At 42.1% G+C, this 21590-nt stretch overlaps 1 protein-coding gene across 1 annotated transcript in view; it reads left to right on the top strand.

Moving 5' to 3' along the window:
* Positions 1–12021: 12021 nt before the first annotated feature.
* OTUD7A (OTU deubiquitinase 7A) overlaps positions 12022–21590 on the top strand; it is a gene marked incomplete at both ends in the record, with an annotated part of 196413 nt that continues 186844 nt past the window's right edge. The window contains one exon of the mRNA XM_082841749.1: positions 12022–12083. Within this exon, the coding sequence (XP_082697875.1) occupies positions 12022–12083 (62 nt within the window). The remainder of the gene's footprint in view (positions 12084–21590) is intronic.

Raw genomic sequence — 21590 nt, 5'->3', positions numbered from 1 at the left:
GGCTTCAACTTTAGAAAAAAGTAGGGGAAATTTCAAGGTAATAAACAGTGGAAATGTGAAATTGAGATGCACCCACTGGAAATGCTTTAGATTGTTAAAGGAAAGGAAAACTGTCAAGGGCAGATTGCTCAGGGCCAGTTTCGTGAACCTGGTGCAGCGTGAACAGGGTGTAGGAGTGATTCTGCCGAGCCGAGAGAGTCATTTCAGATACTACAGAGATGGGCGCCCATGGGTTGTCCTGATGCCTTCCAGCCCGGCAGAGCCCACCAGGAAAGCAGCTGGCATCCTGGATGGAGCCCTAGGCCCAGAGCAAGCCCTCTGGCCTGCATGCAGTGTCCCCGTGTGGTGACCCGGGTCACGGCCCTCCTGGGACACCCACCTAGTGATAGTCGCTCACCCACATATGAGTAAACTGATAAACAGGGTCATTGTAGATTATCCACAGAAAATAGAGAGGGTGAGTCATTGAGGATAAAGGTCGGGGTGTATTCTTTATAAAGAGTGGTCCTGGGAGGCCTCTCTGAGGAGGGAATATTAAAGCCAAAGGATGAGGAGAAGCTGCCTTGGGAAACAGGCAGAGCAGAGGGAAGGGGGCCTCTCTGACATCCTGCTGTCACCTTGAACCACCAGTGGGCCCCAAGGTTGGTGTGAAGTCCACATGGTGAGTGTGCTTAGGCAATTGAAAGCAAGTAGGGGGAAAAAGCTGAAAGAAACAGTATTATCCATCTCGGAGCTGAGAGTGGGGTTGGCAGGGGGGTCAGGAAGCACGCAGGGCATCGTCTTTGCAGGCACAGTTCACGCTGCTGAGAATTCTCCTCCAGGGTGAAGTGGAAGGAGAGGTCTGTGCCCCCCAACCCCAGCCCTCTTCTCAGCTGCAGCCTGAGAATGCCCTGAGGGAACTCATGAACACCTAGTCCAGGTGCACAGAGCAGTCACTCAATAAATACCACGTCCCTGCCGCTTCTCTTGGGAATTCCTCAGGGTGTAGGTTCCAAGCCCAGCATCTCCTCTCTCTTCTCTGGGCCCCTGAGGCTCAGCAGGGAGCAGGCTGCCCTGCAGGCCCTGCTCTCCCAGCCGCTCTACTGTTTCAAGGCACAGGGTCTTCAGGGAAAATATCCAACCTGCTTATACCCCACCTCCCACGGCTCCTCGCAAAGTAGGTGGTCAGTGAAAGTTTGCTGGTTGAATGATCAGCAAAGATTTCTTGCAGGATAAGGGACTTGAAGGGACCCTGGCTTGTGAAGGGCAGAGGGGCGTTAGGATAGGTAGAGGGAAACCCGATGGAAAAACACAGCAGAACTTAGGTGGGAGTGGGAGGCACCAGGGTCTGGGTGGTCTGAGGGAAGAGGCCACCCCCAGGGAGGCCAGAGAGCCCCTGTGTGTGGTGACCTGCCTGGGGCCACCTGGAGTGTATCGGGCAGCCTCTGGGCAGCTGGCGGCCTGGCTACCCTACTGGGTGACCGCAGCTCCTTTTCACCTGCTGTTTGCCAGCAGTCAGGCCTGGGAGCTTGCCTGGTCTTCTTTCATCTTTAGCCCCTCTCTGTGCATATATTTTTACTTTAGAATAATGTCACCTTACAGCTGTGAGCCCCCTTCCGTCCCCAGAGTATTTTCAGAGGGCCCTCCCCATCGGTCTCTACCAGGACCCTTGGAACAGCCCAAGCCCGTGGTAATAGATGAAGCAGAGCTGAAGTGGCTTCCCAGGGCCTCACCATCACGGTGTCCAAGCCAGCCACATCCTGCCTTTCAAGACAGCAATACGGGTCTAAAATGGCTATTTGATTTTAGAAACTTGTCTTCCAGGACTAAAGTGCATGCAAAGCATCAACACCCTTCCTTTTGGCTGATAGCCTTTCTCTCCCCTCACTGTGTTCTTGATCTAAACTTGCTTTTAAGTCTCTGCAATGTTCTTGCATTTCTCTCTAGAGGAGCTTGCATGTTGAAAAGCACTTCAGCCTCCCAAATCTTTACATAATTTATTAGACATATTTTGTGCTTGCAATATCTTACGGTACAAAAAGAGAATCTCCCTTTTGTTTCCAGAAGTTGTTACAGACTTTTCCTGAATTTAAATTTCTTGAAACTTTAGCCAGGACATGCTGCAAGTTTTGATTCCCTTAGAGAACTGGAAATCAAACTGGGTTCCAGGAGGACTGAGGCGTCCACATTTTTTTCTGTGCCTTCCTGAGTGGCAGAAGAACTGAGTGGTCAGTGTGTGAATTAAAGCCCGTTTCATAGAAATTCACTTTTCTTTTAAAGCTCTGAGGAAGGCTAAGAAATAAAGCCTGTCCCAATACATGTGGGTGAAGGTTATGTGTGGAGGAGGGCCCTGCGTTTTTACAGCAAGCAAGCCAGGCATCCGAGGAGCACAGGCTCTGGGAGCCCAGGAGATGCTGGGAGGAACAGAGAAGCTTCATGAAGAACAGACATTCAAGCTGGGACGGGAGACCCCCCTCTCGGGGTTCTTGTGGGATTAAAAGAAATCCTGTGATGCATTCAGCCTGGTACCTTGTATGTAGTACGCGCTCAGTAAATAGGAGCTGCAGTGAAAAATCATAATCATCACCTCTACTAGAGTTTCTATGCCATCCACTAGCATGAAGTGGATGATGAACCTAGGGGATAAATTATTTAAAATTTATTTTATTGAAGTATAGTTGATTTACAATGCTGTGTTAATTTCTACTGTATAGCAGAGTGATTCATTTATATATATATATATTTTTTTCTTTCAATCAATTATGGTTTATCACAGGATATTGAATATAGTTCCCTGTGCTATACAGTAGGACCTTATTGTTTATCCATTCTATATATAATACTCAGTAGTTTGCCTTCATGATTCTGAAATATTATTGTGGGAGACTTTTTATCCCACCTGGCAATTCAGACAAAGGCACCTCTCTCTGTGGAGGCTTGAGAGCAGAATTGATCAGCCCCATGTGGTCCCGCTTCTGTGGGTCCCTTTCCACCCACCTCCATGCCTGGCACAGGCTTCTGTAGGCTCCAGGACCCAGCGCCAAGGATGCCAGGGCTGTGCCCAGGCTGTCTGCTAGCGGGTCTGCCTCTGCAACTCAGTTTAGTGCCTGGTTACTTCCCATTTCGTCTTGGGCCCAAATGTATTGAGAAACAAATTGGTTGTTTGTCCAGACCACTGGGTGTTTTACACTGACAGGTTCGTGGTCCGAAGCAAGTCAGTAAAATTAAAATTTGGTACAACTAGCCCTCTTCTCTTTCACCTGGCCTTGACATTCCTTCTCTAGGAATCTTAGAAGTGGCTTTGTAAGATTGCTGCGAAATTTGTTGAGATTCTACTGGTTTTAAAGACTAATTACAGACTAATTGATATTGCAGTACTGTCTGTCTACTTGTCCAGGAAATATTCTCCCTTTATTGGGTGTACATTCATGTTTTTCAGTGGAGTTCTATAGGTTTTTCAGATGATTCCTATACCTTTGTTATTAGTCTTTTTCATAAGGATCTTTTAGGATTTTTTGCTCTGCGTATGACTGTTTTCTTTCCCTCTCTTTTTTTTATTATAAACAATAGCATATGGACAAAGAAAATGCATTGAAAACTATGTGAATGGTTTAAAGAACAAAATACACAGCCATGCACCCATCACACAGGAGGAACACGATTGTACTCCAGAATTCATGGATGTCCCCCGTCCCCAACCCACAGAGGTCACCCCTGTCCTAAATCACCTATGTTTACACAGATCTCCCTCAACTTATGATGCGGTTACATCCCAATAAACCCATCATAAATGGAAAATATCCCGAGTCAAAAATGCATGTAAGGGGTTTCCCTGGTGGCGCAGTGGTTGAGAGTCCGCCTGCCGATGCAGGGGACACGGGTTCGTGCCCTGGTCCGGGAAGATCCCACATGCTGCAGAGTGGCTGGGCCTGTGAGCCATGGCTGCTGAGCCTGCGTGTCCGGAGCCTGTGCTCTGCAACGGGAGAGGGCCACAACAGTGAGAGGCCTGCGTACTGCAAAAAAAAAAAAAAAAAAAAATGCATGTAAGGACTTCCCTGGTGGTGCAGTGGTTAAGAATCTGCCTGCCAATACAGGGGACACGGGTTCGAGCCGTGGTCTGGGAAGATCCCACATGCTGCGGAGCAACTAAGCCCATGTGCCACAACTACTGAGCCTGCGCTCTAGAGCCCGTGAGCCACAGCTACTGAGCCCATGTGCCACAACTACTGAAGCTTGCATGCCTAGAGCCCATGCTCCACAGCAAGAGAAGCCACCGCAATGAGGAGCCCATGTACTGCAATGAAGAGTACCCCCCCCCACCTCACTACAACTAGAGAAAGCCTGTGCACAGCAACAAAGACCCAAAGCAGCCAAAAATAAATAAACAAACAAATAAATAATGCATTTAATACACCTAACCTACCAAAAATCATAGTTTAGCCCAGCTTCCTTGAAACATACACAAAACACTTATATTAGCCTATAGTTGGGCGAAATCCTCTAACATAAAGCCTATTTTATAATAAAGGGTTGAATATCTCATGTAATCTATTGAATACTGTACTTAAATCAAAAAGACAGAATGGCTGTCTGGGTCCAAGATGGTTGTAAGTATATCGGTTGTTTACCCTTGGGATGGGGTGGTTCACTGCCACTGCCCAGCATCTCGAGAGAGGATCGTACTGCTTATCGCTAGCCTGAGAAAAGATCAAAATTCAAGAGCTACCATATGATCCTGCAATCCCACTCCTGAGTATATATCCAGAGAAAAACGTGGTTCAAAAGGATACATGCACCCCAATGTTCATTGCAGTGCTGTTTACAATAGCCAAGACAAGGAAGCAACCTAAATGTCCATCAACAGAGGAATGGATAAAGAAGATGTGGTACATATATACAATGGAATATTACTCAGCCATAAAAAAGAATGAAATAATGCCATTTGCAGCAACATGGATGGACCTGGAGATTGTCACACTAAGTGAAGTAAGTCAGACAGAGAAAGGCAAAAATCATATGATATCGTTTATATGGGGAATCTAAAAAAAAAGATACAAACTTATTTACAAAACAGAAACAGACTCACAGACTTACAGAACGAACTTACAGTTACCCAGGGGAAAGGATGGGGGGAGGGACAGATTGAGAGTTTGGGATTGACATGTACACACTGCTATATTTAAAATGGATAACTAACAAGGACCTACTGTATAGCACAGGGAACTCTTCTCAATACTCTGTAATAACATAAATGGAAAAAGAATTTGAAAAAGAATAGATACATGTATATGTATAACCGAATCACTCTGTTGTACACCTGAAACTAACACAACATTGTTAATCAACTATACTTCAGTATAAAATAATTTTTTTTTAGTTTTGAAGTACGGTTTCTACTGAATGCATATAAATGTCACACCATCTTAAAGTCGAAAAAATGTAAGTGGAAGCATCATAAGTCCGGGACCGTCTAGCTTGCCCAGCTAAACAGTGCCTGGATCTGCCTGCTGTTTGCACTTTATATAAGTGGATTGTGTGCATCCTTCTGTGGCTTGCTTCTTTCCCTTAATATAGCTTATCTATCCAGCCATGTTGATGCTTGTAGCCACCATGCACTCATTTTCCCTGAAATTCGGATTCCATTCAGCAGTTGATGAGCATCTGGTGGTTTCTGTGCTCATAGGAGCTTGTGTCTGCCCTCTGGTGCATGCGTGTGAGGATCAAAGGATGTGGGAGAGTTCCTGGGATGCAAGTGCATTACATCTAGGTCAGGACGTGCAGTTTGCGCCACAAACAATTGCACAACGTTTGCCTTTGACCAGCATCAAAAGAAAGTTACATTTTCTCCATATTATTGTCCATACATGGCGTTGTTCATTTAAAATTTTTTCCCAGTCTGGTAGGTATAAACTATTATCTCTGTGCGGTCTTATTTTTTATTTATTTTCATAAAAATTAGATTGTCAGAATTTTTTCCGTGTCTATCACTTTTTTGTTCTTGCATTTCTGCAAAATTTCTACTTATTTCGATTATTCCATTGGGTTGTTTGTCTTTTCTTATTAAATCTTAGGAATGCTTTAAATCATCTGAGTACCATTCCTTAATCAGTGATATGTTTGGTAAATATCTCCTCACAGTATGTGGTCTGTCTACTCACTTTCTTAACAGTTTTAATACTTTTCACGCGAAGCAGTTAATAATTTATTTTAGCTATTTTAGTCTTTTTTTTTTTTTTTTTGCGGTACGCGGGCCTCTCACCGTCGCGGCCGCTCCCATTGCGGAGCACAGGCTCCGGACACGCAGGCTCAGCGGCCATGGCTCATGGGCCCAACCGCTCCGCGGCATGTGGGATCTTCCCGGACCGGGGCACGAACCCGTGTCCCCTGCATTGTCAGGCGGACTCTCAATCACTGCGCCACCAGGGAAGCCCAGCCATTTTAGTCTTATTTAAAAAACTTCTTCCTCTAAGTCATAAGAAATTTCCTATATTCTCTTCTAGAATTTATGTAGTTTAGCCTTAACTTAGAAATTTATTTTTGGTATGGTGGGGGTCCAATTTCATTATTTCAGTTTGCATAATAACTTGTCTTAGCATTGTATCGTGCAAAGTCTGTTCTTTTCCAACTGATCTGTAAAATCATCTGTCATGTATTAAATGTCCATATATATGTGATCCTTTTTCAGGTCTTCTATTCTGGGCTGCTTCTCTATGTGTCTATCCCTGTACCAATGACACACTGTCTTAACTTCTGTCATTTTGTGATGAGTCTGGTTACCCTGTAGGGCCTTTCTCCACCTCACTCTTTTTCTTCGAAGTGCATTGGACTTAGAGCTTCTAAATGCACTTTGGAATTAATTTGCAAGTCATACGCATGTGCACACCCCCCCATACCCTCCTACACACATGCCCTTTAAGATATTGAATGTAATTATATTGAACCTATAGAAGCATAATGTTTCCTAATCTATATCTCCACTTATTCAGACATACTTTATCTCCATGAGGTTTCTGTACACTTTTTGTTGCATTCAGTCCTGCATACTTTATATTGATGCTATTATAAATGGCATTTTTTGCTTGATTTTCGAATCTTTTTGGTTATACACACAGAATTGATTTTGTGTATTAATTTTATATCTGAAAGCTTTTATTAACTCTAATGATTTATCAGCAAGATTATTTTCTCTGTATAAAGTAATATTATCCACAAATAATGACAGGTTTCTCCTTTCTTTTAAACTTCTCATACCTTTTATTTTAATTTATTAACTTATTTATGTGTCCTTACTGCACTGACTAAGACTTCCAGGAGATTGGTGACCTTCAGTGGTGATAGTGTGACCTTATCTTATTCCTGATCCTAAAGGAAAGGCAGTTAGCATTATTCAACATTTCACCATTAAGTGTAATATTGTAGTCGTTTTTTGAACGATATCCTATATTAGGTTAAAGAGCTTCTTTTCTATTCCCACTTTGCTAAGAGATATTTTCTTTTATCATGAATAAATGTTGAATTATGTCAGTGTATATTTTTTGAAATGGTCATCTGATTTTTCTCTTTAATTTATAATGTGGTAAATGTATAAAGTCAAACTAGCCTTACACATTGATTTTATTTTGTTGACTATTAATATTACTTTAAGATTTACAGTTTTAATCTTAGAATAAGATAACTCACTTTGTCCTTTTATTTTTAACCTTTAGTTTTTAATAAAAATCAGTTGATTAATCTAAATAAATACTAACTTACCATTTCTTTTAACTCACCATTGCTATTGTATCTCACCTTCTCCTGTTGGATTTATTTTTCTTTTTATTTCAATATTTTCTCTGTAAATGTTTTCAGGAGTCTGTGGACAATGAATTTTCTGAGCCTCTGTGTGCCTGCATACATACATCACCTTTTGTCCATATAGTCCTAGGTTCCAAATTTTACTCCCCTCACACCCAGTCTTAAAATATACTTCTTTGAATGCTGTGTGGCCAATGGAACAATCTTTAATTTGATTCTCATTCTTTTGTGTGTTTGTTTATTTTGAAACTATTTTATTGTGGGAAAATATACATAAGATAAAATGTACCATTTTAACCACTTTTAAGTGTCTATTCAGTAGTATTAAGTACATTCACATTGTTGTGCAACCATCACTACCATCCCTTCCTAGAACTTTTTCATCTTACCCCATTGAAACTCTTTATCCATTAAATCCTAACTCACAATTCCTCATCTCCCAGCCCCTGGCAACTTCCATTCTACTTTCTGCCCCTAAGAATTTAACTACTCTGGCTACTTCACATAAGTGGAATCATACAATGTTTGTCGTTTTATTACTAGCTTATTTCACTTATAATGTCCTCAAGGTTCATACATATTGTAACAAGTGTAAGAATTTCCTTCCTTTTTTAAAAAGTTTTTATTGGAGTATAGTTGATTTCCAATGTTGTGTTAGTTTCAGGTGTACAGCAAAGTGAATCAGTTATATGTATACATGTATCCACTCATTTTTAGATTCTTTTCCCATATAGACCATTACAGAGTATTGAGTAGAGTTCCCTGTGCTATACAGTAGGTCCTTATTAGTTATCTATTTTATATATAGTAGTGTGTATATGTTAATCCCAATCTTCCAATTTATCCCTCCCCCTCCTTACCTCCTGGTAACCATAAGTTTGTTTTCTATATTTTGGAAGATCTAAATAGACACTTCTCCAAAGAAGACCTTTGGAGAAGGTCTTACCTCCTGGTAACCATAAGTTTGTTACCTCCTTACCTCCTGGTAACCATAAGTTTGTTTTCTACATTTTGGAAGATCTAAATAGACACTTCTCCAAAGAAGACATATAGATGGCTAAAAAGCACATGAAAAGATGCTCAATATCACTAATGATTAGAGAAATGTAAATCAAAACTACAGTGAGGTATCACCTCACACTGGTCAGAATGGCCATCACCAAAAAATCTACAAACAATAAATGCTGGAAAGGGTGTGGAGAAAAGGGAACCCTCCTACACTGTTGGCGTGAATGTAAGCTGGTACAGCCGCCATGGAGAACAATATGGAGGTTCCTTAAGAAACTAAAAATAGAACTACCATGTGATCCAACAGTCCCACTCCTAGGTATAGATTCAGAGAAAACATAATTTGAAAAGATATGTGCACCCCAACGTTCATTGCAGCACTATTTACTTTAGCCAGGACATGGAAACAACCTAAATGTCCATCAACAGAGGAATGGATAAAGAAGATGTGGTTCATATATACAATGGAATATTACTCAGCCATAAAAAAAGAACGAGGGGACTTCTCTGGTGGCACACTGGATAAGCCGCCGCGCTCCTAATGCAGGGGGCCCAGCTTCAATCCCTGGTCAGGGAACTAGATCCCACATGCATGCTGTAACTAAGAGTTCACATGCCACAGCTAAAGAGCCCATAAGCCTCAACTAAGGAGCCCTGGAGCCGCAACTAAGGAGCCCACCTGTGGCAACTAACAGCCAGTGCATCCAAATAAATATTTTAAAAAATGTAATAATGCCATTTGCAGCAACATGGATGGACCTAGAGATTGTCATACTGAGTGAAGTAAGTCAGACAGAGAAAGACAAATATCATATGATATCGCTTAAATGAATTTCCTTCATTGTATGGATAGACCTTATTTTGTTTATGTGTTCACTCATTGATGGGTACTTGAGTTACTTCCACCTTTTTGCTATTGTGAATAATTCTATCAACAAGGCTGTACAAATATTTGTTCAAGTCTCTGCTTGAACAGATAAACCCAGAAGTAGAATTGCTATATCATATGGTAATTCTTTGTTTACGTTTTTGAGGGACCACTATATTGTTTTCTATAGAGGCTGTACCATTTTACATTCCCACCAGCAATGGAAAAGGGTTCCAATTTCCCTACATCCCTACCAACACTTGTGATTTTCTATTTGTTTGCTTTTTTAATAATCATCCTAATGGCTATGAAGTGGTATCTCATTGTGGTTTCAGTTTGCATTTCTCTAGTGATTACTGATGTTGAGCATCTTTTCATGTACTTATTGGCCATTTGTATATCTTCTTTGGAGAAATGGCTATTAAAGTTCTTTACCCATTTTTAAACTGGGTTGTTTGGGTTTTCTGTTGAGTTGTAGGAGTTCTTTATATATTCTGGATATTAATCACTTATCAGATATATGATTTGGAAATATTTTCTCCCATCTCATGGGTTGCCTTTTCACTCTGTTGTTGGTATCATTTGTTACGAAGGTTTTAATTTTGATGAGGTCCAATTTTTTTGTTGCTTGTGCTTTTGGTGACATACCCGAGATATCATTGCCAAATCCAATGTCATGAAGATTTTCCTCTATGTTTTCTTCCAAAAGTTTTATACTTTTAGACCTTACATAAAGGGTTTTTGATCCATTTGAGGTAATTTTTATATATGGTGTAAGGTAAGGGTCCAACTTCATTCTTTTGTATGTGGATATCCAAGTTTTCCCAACACGGTTAATTGAAAAGACTGTCCTTTCCTCATTGAATGGTCTTGACACCCTTGTCAAAAATTACTTGACCATATATGCAAGGGTTTATTTCTGGACTCTCTATTTTATCCCATTGATCTGTCTATATAGCTGTCTTTATGCCCAGACCACACTGTTTTGATGATTATAGCTTCATAGTAAGTTTCAAATCAGGAAATGCGAGACCTTCAACTTTGTTCTTCTTTATCAAGATTGTTTTGGCTACTGATTCTCATTCTTTTGCATTTAGTGTCTTCCCATGTCTGTTTAAGAATTCAGCTAGGTTTCTGAAGATGTGTGATTTATCCATGTGGATGGGAAAGGTCAAAGGAGAAACCAGCTGGGGGTCTGGAGGCTCAGGACCTGCAGGGACAGGATAGGCCATCCCCAGGCTCTGGGCACACCCCCTGACAGGGGCAATCCCTAGATGCAGGTGAGATCCTCAGACTTCACCCAGAACCTAGGTGTTAACATGGAGGAAAGCATCCCTCCCCATGTGGTATAGTCTCCCCATCCCTCCCCATCCCTGTACCCCATGTGATATAGTCTCTGTAGGGGGCACAGAGGTGACCCAGCTCCTTCTCCTCACCTGTGCAGTCATGGCCCTCCTAGCTCACAAGCATCCTGGGGGTCTGATGCCTGAAAGAAAACCCCACATTGCAGATAAGCAAATGGATCTCAGGCGTCAAGATGCTGTTCATAACACCACCCCATCACCACTGGGGATCAGCTTGCACTCACCTGGACTGAGGTATGGTCCACAGGGACCCTCCTGACTCAGGATGCTATCAATAACACTTTGACCCCACACTGGATCCTGGTGCACCCCACCAGGAATGAGGAGTGGTCATCAGCCTGACCTCTCAAATTCCCTGAGGATCACACCACGATCCTGGCAAGGATGATGAACAGCTTCCTAACTTTGCGATTCCCCGTGGACTGTGCCACCTGAGGTTCTCCTGGGATGTCAGAAGTCGGGGTTCTGTCTGTGAGCGCCTCTGTGCACCTGCCCTGGAACATCAGCATAGCCTGTGAACTTCTCATGGCTCTGACCTCACAGTCACTTCTGTGAGTTGACACCTGCCTGGGAGACTTTTCCATTTATCCTGACCTACCTCCCAATGCCTGTATTTATTTAAAAATTAAAGGGTGGGATGGTGTGTGAAGAAGGGAGATTCACTATCAAGACCATTTCAAGTTCAAATTCTATCTTGATTGAGGTGGTGGTTACACAGTTGTACACATTTTGTTAAAATACATGTATTTTATTGTATGTAAATTATTTCTCAATAAAGTTAATTAAAAATTTTTAAAAGAGCATTTCAAGTTCATACCAAATATTTTAAATCATGTTAAAATTTGAAATATACAAATTTAAAAATATTTTTTAAATTCTTAAATTTTAAATTCTCACTTTTAATGGAATGTGAATATTCTCTTTTATTCTTGTCTTTTCCAGAGTTCTCAGGGGCTGTGATCTCACGCCATTCACTGGGGCAATAATGGGCCATTTCCAGCAGGGACGATGCCGCATTGCCCCCGGTGCCTAACTGCCACCCACCTCCAGAGAATCTCAGTGTCTGAAAAGTAAGTCCCGTGTTCATGGGGTCCCTTGGGACCGTGCTGGGGGGCCAAGTGCAGTCAACATCTCCAACAACAGAGCTTGTAGTGGTCCTGGGAACAAATGACCTGAAAATCAGGTTTAAATCCAGGGAGGAATGGTATGTTAATTTATCCACTAAAGTCCATCAAGAGGAAATTGTGAAATGAATTTCGTGTTGCATTAAGATTTGTGTTTAGAATAGTAAACATTACCCTTAAAAAGAATGTGGCTGTAGTGAGTGACCAACAGGTGATTTGATTTACACTAATGCAAAATTTATTAAGCAACTTGTTGCCATCTGTAGCTATCATGATTGATTTTTAAAATGTTACGAGTCATTTAAACAAAAGACAAAAGTCTCATCTTAACATATTAATTGCTTTTATTTTTAATGTTCTTTGTTCTTGTCCAAAAATAGAATTTTTATCTAGCTGATATCAGAGCATAGCAATTCTTTTGCCTTATGACTCTTCAAACAAATGTCTTCACTTACTTTTTTGCCTACTTTTCTTTTGATAAACTTCAGATTTATAGGAAAATGGAAAAATAGTATAGTGAATACATATAATCTTCACTCAGAGTTACCAGATGTTTACCCAAATACACACGTGAACAGATACATACACACATGGAGAGATTGTAAATATGGATTTGTGTGTTATGGATGTGTGTTCAGCTTTTGTCTCTGAATCATGTGAATCATGGGAAAGTAAGTTGCAGACATCATGACATACTTTGTATATATCTCCTAAGTTCATAGATTGTCTTCTTCAAAGGTATACTATGATACCATTATCACTGTGGAAGTCAACACTGATAAAGTAATATTATCTAATATATAGTCCCAATTCAAATACCCCTGGTTGCCCAAAGTACTCTTTATAGCTGTTTTCCCTTATCTAGAATTCAATTACATGACATGCACTGAATCTGGTTATGTCTCTTTAAACCTGAACCAAAACTGTTTTTTGTGATGCTGACTTTTTTTTTTTTAAGAATCTAAGCCGTTTGTTTTATAGAGTATCTCACAGTTGTCTGACTGTTTCCCTCATGCTTAGCTCCAGGTAGACATCTCGTGTATTTGCCTCACATCAGTGGTCCCACCACATCATCGTGACCTGGTATTGGTAGTGAACGGTTTACCTGGCTAAGGTGATTTCTGCCAGAGCTCTCCTTTATGATGTTACCGTATTTATTCTTTTCTAATTAATAAGTAGTCTGTGGGATGAGCTTTGAGACCATGGGAATATTCTCTTTCCCAGATAATTTTCACCCAATGGCTTTAGCATCCATTGCTGGTTGTATTATGATTTTTCAGGCCATGGGAATATTCCCTTTCCCAGATAACTTTCACCCAATCGCTCAATCAGTGCATCAGACTCTCTTTCCTGTCACATAGTCCTTCATTTTTCGCTTTTCCATGGCTGTGAGATATCACACAAGGGAGTATCTGGGTGGTCAAGAGAAGGACTCTGAAATCAGACCATCTAAGGTGTGCCCCTTGTCTCTGTCATACACTGACCCGATGACCTTGGGCAAAGGCTTCACCTCATAAACCCTCAGTGCCCTTGTCGTTAACTCTGGAGACAAGAGTAAGTCCTGCGAGAGGTGTCCGGCAGGTCTGGAGCCATGGTTGGTGCTCACCGGATATTATTACAGAGGCAGGGAGGATGGCTAAGTGCCCATTGGGTACTGCACCACCCCTGAGATAGTTTGTAAGCCATGAAAGCTGATTAAGACCTTTGGCCAAAAGGCTGATGAACCTGAACAACAGAGCAGAGGATCCCCCTGGTCTGAGTGCTCGTAAGTGCTCATAATCGTAAGTCCCTGCTAGAAGGTTGCATAGAGAAGCAAACTCACCATGGCAGGAAGCGTCCACCAGCGAACAATGTCCCAGTGAGGTGCCTCCACCACTGTTCTGGTTACTCCTCACGCTCTCCGTCACACTCCCCTCCTCCCTGCCCCATGCCTGGACCTCCCTGGCCTGTTGTCTGTTTGCATTTCAGTCACAGGTTACTAATTGGACTTCTTGTCTGAAGGTTATTAGATTTCTTTCTGTTTAGATTAAGTCCCCATGGTTTTATTGAGCTCTCTGGCCATGGAATCTTCCTTGAGAATGTTTTAGAAATTTTACCAAGGAAATAGCTTAGGAATATACATGTGATTTACAAGCTACACGTGGACATGGATTAGACTGGGTCTTAAGGAGGGAAAAAAAGGTGGCCGTTGGAGAACACTTCTAGCTAGAGTATCTTCAGAATGCTTCCTCTGTACATTTTACTTGTCTTGTTTTCTTACCTGCAATGCTTTTGTTTTCTTTTTCTTTGATTAAAGTATAGTTGATTTACAGTGTTTTGTTAATTACTGCTGTACAGCAAAGTGATTCAGTTATACATATATATACCTTCTTTTTTTATATTCTTTTCCATTATGGTTTGTCACAGGCTATTGAATATAGTTCCCTGTGCTATACAGTAGGACCTTGTTGTTTTCCAGTTCTCTATGTAAAAGCTTACATCTGCTAACCCCACCCTCCCCCTTGGCACCCTTCCCCACAATTCTTAAAAGCAGATGAGGGCTGCTCTGATAAAGGATGCCTGTGGCTGCGTCCAGCGTGCTTCCTGCCTGTCAGGCTGAGCTTGTGGGATGTCTCTGTGGTGTCACCTCTTCTCCTACCTCCTGGGGTGATGCCAGCCTGGCTGGCCCATGGTTAGCCAGGGCAAAGGCTAGGTCCTGCAGACCCGCGGGTGACACCTCTGTGTGGGGCATGGACCCCAGCCCAAAGCTCCCCTGAAGTCTCCCAACTCCTCCTTCCATTTTCCTCCTTCTTAGCCGTTCATGAGCCGGGGACCCTCTGCCTGTCTCTGTGTCCCCTTGGGATGAGCTCCTTGGGGAAGGGACTAGGGTGCAGGTGTGACATAATTCTTGATGGGATGGGTGAAGCTCAGTCGAAAATCAAATCTCTGCTTCTGCAGAAACACAGAAGAAATCACTTGGGTTTCTTTGGTTTTTTGAAATATAGTTGATTTACAACGTTGTGTTAGAGTCAGGTTACAGCACAGTGATTCACTTACACATATATGTATATAAATATATATATTCTTTTTTTACGTTCTCGTCCATTATAGGTTATTACAAGACATTGAATACAGTTCCCTGTGCTATACAGGAGGTCCTTGTTGGTTACTTGAGTTTCATTTGAACACATGGATAGAAATATCAGGGCTGCCTTTTTTCCGTTTCCCAAAGTGGACCCTGGGGAATTTCTGCCCACTTGGAAACCCGAGTTACCTGGTTTTGTGTAAGAGGCACACTCCCAGCCAGTGTGCTTGAGGATGGCACGGAGGCGGCTTGAAGCCAAGGAGAAGCCCCTCTTGGAGAAGCCTCCTCCCAGAGCTTGGCAGGTCCTGGGCCTCGCGGGGGGCCTCCCTGGCAGCCCTGGGCCAGGACCCTGAGTCCCTCTCTTCCCACTCCCTTTTTTCCACTTCCTCGCCCCTGACAGGAGCCGTGGTGGTTGGGGTGGCAGGGGGAGTCCTCTCCTGCAGCTGTTTGCCTGAGTCCTATAGGAGCTCACGTTTTTCTGGGGCAAGTGTGAGCAGGGCACTGTATTTGTCTGTGTCACACACACCCACACCTCCCCAGGAAGGACAGACCCTGCAACAGCCCCAGGCTAGCTGGCATATCCGGGCCATGAGGAAGGGCGGTGGAGCGAGGGGCCTGAGGTCCACTTGTGGGACCAGGCTCTGCCCACGGGTGCCAAACTGTAGGGCCGTGGGGTGGGGATGCTGTGCTCCATCCATGTGAAGCGTAAGCCTGTGGGCTCCGAGGTTCCAGGGTCTCAGGGTCAGGTGTTCACTCCCACTTTCTAGCAGGGTGGCCACGACCCCCAGGCTGCCCGGGGTAGAGGGGGTGGTCAGCAGTGCCTGGGGGGGTTGTCCTCCCAGCAAAAAGAAAAAGAATTATTGAAATCAGTTGCCTCAAACTTGCTCTGACATTTCCTCCAAAGCTGCGATGCTTCTTATTTGGTCTTGATCCAATGCTTCGTGTTTGAGTGAAACTGGTTTCACCATTCTTTCCTCGGGGGAGTTGGACATATATATTTTCTGCTTAAAAATGCCATTTCTTTCTTAACTCAAACAGTTGATCCCATATCTTTAACTTCGTATGCATCCATTTAAGTATAGAAACAACCTTTTAAAAATTATGAGTTCTTTTTTATTTACAAAACAGAAATAGACCCACAGACATAGAAAACAAACTTACAGCTACAACCGGGGAAAGAGGGTGGGGGATAAAATCAGGAGTTTGGGATTAACATATACACACAACTGTATGTAAAATAGATGACAAGGACCTACTGTATAGCACAGGGAACAATACTCAATATCTTATAATGACCTATAAGGGGAAAGAATCTGAAAAAGGATATATATATGTATAACTGAATCACCGTGTAAAACAGGAATTGCTATCCTCATTTCATTTCAAAGGTGAAGCAGTGAGAGCCGGGGACGAAATTGATTGTCCCAGTTTATTTGCAGGGCTGTGTGCACTTGTATTTTAAGATAAGTGTTCGTAGTGACTAAAGATTGGAACTCAGGTATCCAAAGAACACAGTTAGTAGCTTAAACACATTCAGGTCATAAATTTGTCAGGTTAGTATAGGAAGCTGGTTGGGTTCTTAAAAATCTACCTATCTCAATGTCAGCTATTATAAAATGTTCAGAGCCATCCAGGTTGATGGATGTCTATAAATGTCTTTTTCCTTTTATTTATTTGTTCCTTTGTTTAGGTAAACTGGCTTGTTCTGTTTGGAGAGATAGAAACTTAGATAAGACTGAATTTTACCAGTCACTAACACGTGAATATTCAACTAATAGGAGCCTGTTCAAAAGCCCAAAAGCTGAAATTCTCCTGTGCTTGTGAAATTTAATTACGTTTTAATGGAAAAGAACTATGACATCTATTCCCTTTGTTTCACTTACTGTAAGTATGCTGGAAAATTCCAAGTGTAAATGTCCAGCTCACTGGAACTTCTATCTAAATGTCCCTTAGACCAGGGGTCCCCAACCCCTGGGCCACCGACTGTTAACCGTCTGCAGCCTGTTAGGAGCTGGGCCGCACAGTAGGAGGTGAGCGGCAAGCAAGCGAACTTCATCTGCTTCTCCCCATCGCTCCCCATCCCTCCCCATCCCTCCCCATCGCTCCCCATCGCTCCTCATCCCTCCCCATCCCTCCCCATCCCTCCCCATCCCTCCCCATCCCTGCCCATCGCTCCCCATCCCTCCACATCCCTCCCCATCCCTCCTCATCCCTCCCCATCCCTCCCCATCCCTCCCCATCGCTCCCCATCCCTCCCCATCGCTCCCCATCGCTCCCCATCCCTCCTCATCCCTCCCTATCCCTCCCCATCGCTCCCCATCGCTCCCCATCCCTCCTCATCCCTCCCTATCCCTCCCCATCCCTCCCAATCGCTCCCCATCCCTCCCCATCCCTCCTCATCCCTCCCCATCACTCCCCATCCCTCCCCATCACTCCCCATCCCCATACAAAATCCCAGTTGTCTGTGTTCTGTTCCACTGAACTGTGTATCTATCCTTTCCCAAATACCATGCTGTCTTGACCACAGTAGGTTTATAATGCATTTTTAAATGGGTAGCATGAATCCTCCAACTTCTCTTTTTTCAAAATTGTTTTGGCTAATCTGGTTCCTTCATCTTTCCATATAAGTTTTAGAATCAGCTTGTCCATGTCTACAAAGAATCCTGCTGGGATGTTGAATGGGATTGCATTAAATTTGTAGATGATTTGAGGGTAATTGACAACTGTATTGTGTTTTACAATCCATGCAAACAGTACATCTCACCATTTATTTTGGCCATGGTTGGTCTCTTTTGTTGTCTGAGTTTTGTGAGCTCCCTACAGTTTTGTTCCTGGAATATGTACTTGCTCTGTTGATCTCCAGGCCTGTAAACATCCTGTTCTATCTTTCTGGCTCTGTCCATACTTCCTCCACCCACACTCACATGAAGACCAGGTCTCTTCCTCTTCAGTTGCAGAATTCCTGGTTCTTCTGTGGTTTGCAGATGAGAGGTAGCTTCCTCAGCCCCCGCTAATTCTCTCCTCCATGCCAACGTAGGTCAGGCTTGTCTCTCTCATAGCACTAAGCACCACATAATGTCACTGCTTCTTTAATTTGTTCCTTTCAGCCACCAGCCTGAATACTCTTTGAAGGCAGAGCCCAGGCCTGATTTTGGATTGTATGCCTGGCACACAACACAGAGAAAGGGCTCAGTTAACAGCAGTTGATTATGGAAATGTAGAAATAAAGATATGAAGGGAAATGAAGGGGGAAGATAAATTAACAGTTAATAGGCGCTAGTCTGTGTCAATCACTGTGCAGGGCAGAGATAGATAAATAGATTGATTGATACAGAAAAATTAGATCGACAGAAAGACAGTAAAACAGATAGACATAAACATGTAGAGAGAGAGAGGAAGATAGAAGAAGGTGGACAGACAGACAGACATTCAGACAGACAGATAAAAGCAGAAAATCAGATGAATACATCGACAGACATATATATGTAGATAGACAAATGGGTTGAAAGACAGACAGACATAGAGACCAGCAGATAGACAGACAGTTACTAGATTAGATAAACAGTCAGATAGACAGATAGTAGTAAGATAGATAGAAAATCAGGAAAAGGGGAGGTAGACTAACAGTGAGAAAGACAGATATTTATATGAATATATAGTGAGATAGATAAACATATAATCAGATAGGTAGCCAAACAGAAAATGAGAGAGATTGAAAGGTAGACAGGTAGGTAGATAGGTGAGTAGGCAGATATGTAGGTGGGTAGAAATAGAGAAGGAGGGAAGGGAGGGAGGAAGGGGTAATATTTTTATTTTAGTTAATCTTAACAAAATTCTAAGGAAGGTGTGGTATATTCCCGCCTGTATAGATGAGGAAGTAGATTCAAGGGGCTTTAGTGACCGTCCAAAGGTCATTCTTGCAGAGAATGGCAGCACCCAGGTCCAATCGGCCCGGCCTTTCTTCTTTGCTTCTCCAGTTCCCATCACTGCCTGACCAATCTGAGCCTTTCCTTTCTCTTGTTCCCTTCTGCTTGCATACTTGAGCCCACTTGTCATTTCTTGCTTACCTAATTGAATAGTTTCCGTGGAAAACAATGCTTCAAGTAATGTGTATTATATGAGCACAAGGGCAGAGAGCTCAGAAGGCCAGAAAGTAAAAGGAGGGCTGTGCCTCCTTCAGACATTTTCCTACACATGAGATTCTTTTTCCCTTCACTACTTTTAATTACTCTATAATACATGGACATTCTCATGTGCCTTAGAGAAATTTTCATATTGACACCTCTGAGGCAGGTCATGTCCTGGTGCCATAGGTGATGCAGCCGTTCCCCTTTGACAATCATTTTGGATATTTCCAGCCGTGCTGCAGGGAACATCCTTATTCACACATCCGTGTGCACTTGAGCAAGGCTGACTCTATGGAAGATACCAAAAGGCAGAAGTACAGAGCTACAGGTTATTCACATTTAAAAAATTATATACTGAACAAAATGCCCTCTACTGACCTCACCATGAGCCCCATATATTCCCCCTAGCGGTGGAAAAAAGGATCCATTTCACCTCACCAGAGCTGATCTTTTCAAACTTAATTTTTTGAGGGGCCATTCTGGTGAGGTAGGGGTTGGGTGGGCATGGTTAATGGTTATCTTATTGTTTAATTTGTATTCCCCTCATTATTACTAAGGTTGCTTATCTTTCCATATACTGATTTGTCACGCGAGCTTCCTGTAAACTGCACATTTCATAAAATTTGCCAAATTTTTCTTGTTCCGTGTGTCTTTAATTATTCGGATATGTTCATTATCTATTCTGAATGTCAATCCCTTGTTTATTATATATTTTCCAAAATTTTCTCCTGTTCTATCTAATTTTGAAGTTTTTACAGGATTTTTTTGTCATTCAGAAGTTTATTGATTTGGCATTTTTGCTGTTACTCATTTTATCAAATTTTTCTGTGTTGGGCTTTTGCTTTTTGTATCTTAAGAAGGCTTTCTGTATGAGTCAGGGCAGGCTAAATGCTACGACAAACATTCTTCAAATCCTGGTGCTTTAACAAAGTACAGTTTTATTTTTTGCCATATGTCAGCCCAGTGTGGGTAGCATGGAGAGCTCTCTCTCCCATTCTCTCTCTCTCTGTCTCTCACTCTGTCTCTGTCTCTCTCTCACACACACACACATTTTCCATCCTCTCTCATTGATCTCTGTCTGCCCCTTTCCACACTACTTTAATCAAGTACTTTATGTTTGATGTGTGGTGGAACACACTTCTGCATCCACTTCGAACTTTATCAAAAGCTCTTTGGAATTTCTTGCTTCTTTATTCTTCTAAGTTTTAGAAACTGTCAAATTCCGTAAAAATTCTGTTGTGATGGCATTGAATTTATTGTAAGAATTAGAATCTTAAAAATATAGTCTTCCCGTCCATTTATTTTTCTTTCTTTCCTTCAATAAAGATTGTTTTCTGTCCAAAAAAAAAGTTTCTCTCATGTTTGTTGTGTGATCCCTAGTTAATTATAGAAATTTTAATGAAATGTATCTTTTTTGTTTTTTACAAAAATGATTAACTGGCTAATGTTAGTATGTAAAAAAGGTATTGATTTTTGTGTGTTGGTCTTGTTCCAGCCATTTAAAATGTTCTTGTTTGTTCTAAGACTTGGTCATGGGTTTGTTCTGAACTTTGATGGCATCGCTTCTAAAGTTTGCATTATTAGGTAGGATCATTGTTATAAGTTTGGAATAGCCTTTAATAAGTAAAGGAAGTTTTCTTCTATTCCTGGTTTGTTTCGAGTTAGTATAATGAAGGATGTGAGCTTTTCAGCATCTTTTGAGATGACCATATGGTTTTTCTTCTGGAAAGTGTTAATATAGCATATTAGCATTTGGCTAATATGTTTGGCTGTTAGTAACAGAGAGACAAAATAATAGGGGATTTAATAAGAGGGTAATTTGCTTCTCTCTCGTGAGTCTGGGGTGAGCATTTCAGGGATGGCAACTCCACAGATCCCCAGGACTGCCTTCCTGCCAACTGAATCTCCCTGTACCCTTACTCCAATATCAAAGACCCTCGATGGGGCTGGGACTCCAGGGCCCTTCTTTGTCTTTTTATGTCTTTTTCTACAGTTGGATTCAGTTGCTAATCTTTTAAGGTTTTCATCTATGTTTATAGATGACATTGGCCTGTGACTTTCTCTTTTCTGTTGCTTCTTTTCTAATTCTGACGTCTGAATCATCTTCTCTTCATGTAGCAACTAGGAATAAGTTCCACTATAAATCACCAAGTATTTGACTTATTTGGCTTGAACAAAGAGGTATTCATACGAGAAGAATTATGGGAAGTCCAGAGGGGTGAGGTCTAGGACCTGGGCAAATGTTCAGTGATACCATCAGGG

The sequence above is a fragment of the Leucopleurus acutus genome (assembly GCF_964270905.1).
Source record: "Leucopleurus acutus genome assembly, chromosome: 1".
In the NCBI taxonomy this organism is placed as follows: domain Eukaryota; kingdom Metazoa; phylum Chordata; class Mammalia; order Artiodactyla; family Delphinidae; genus Leucopleurus; species Leucopleurus acutus.
The sequence above is the reverse complement of the archived record's forward strand: the minus strand, read 5'-3'. Positions and strand labels throughout refer to the sequence as shown.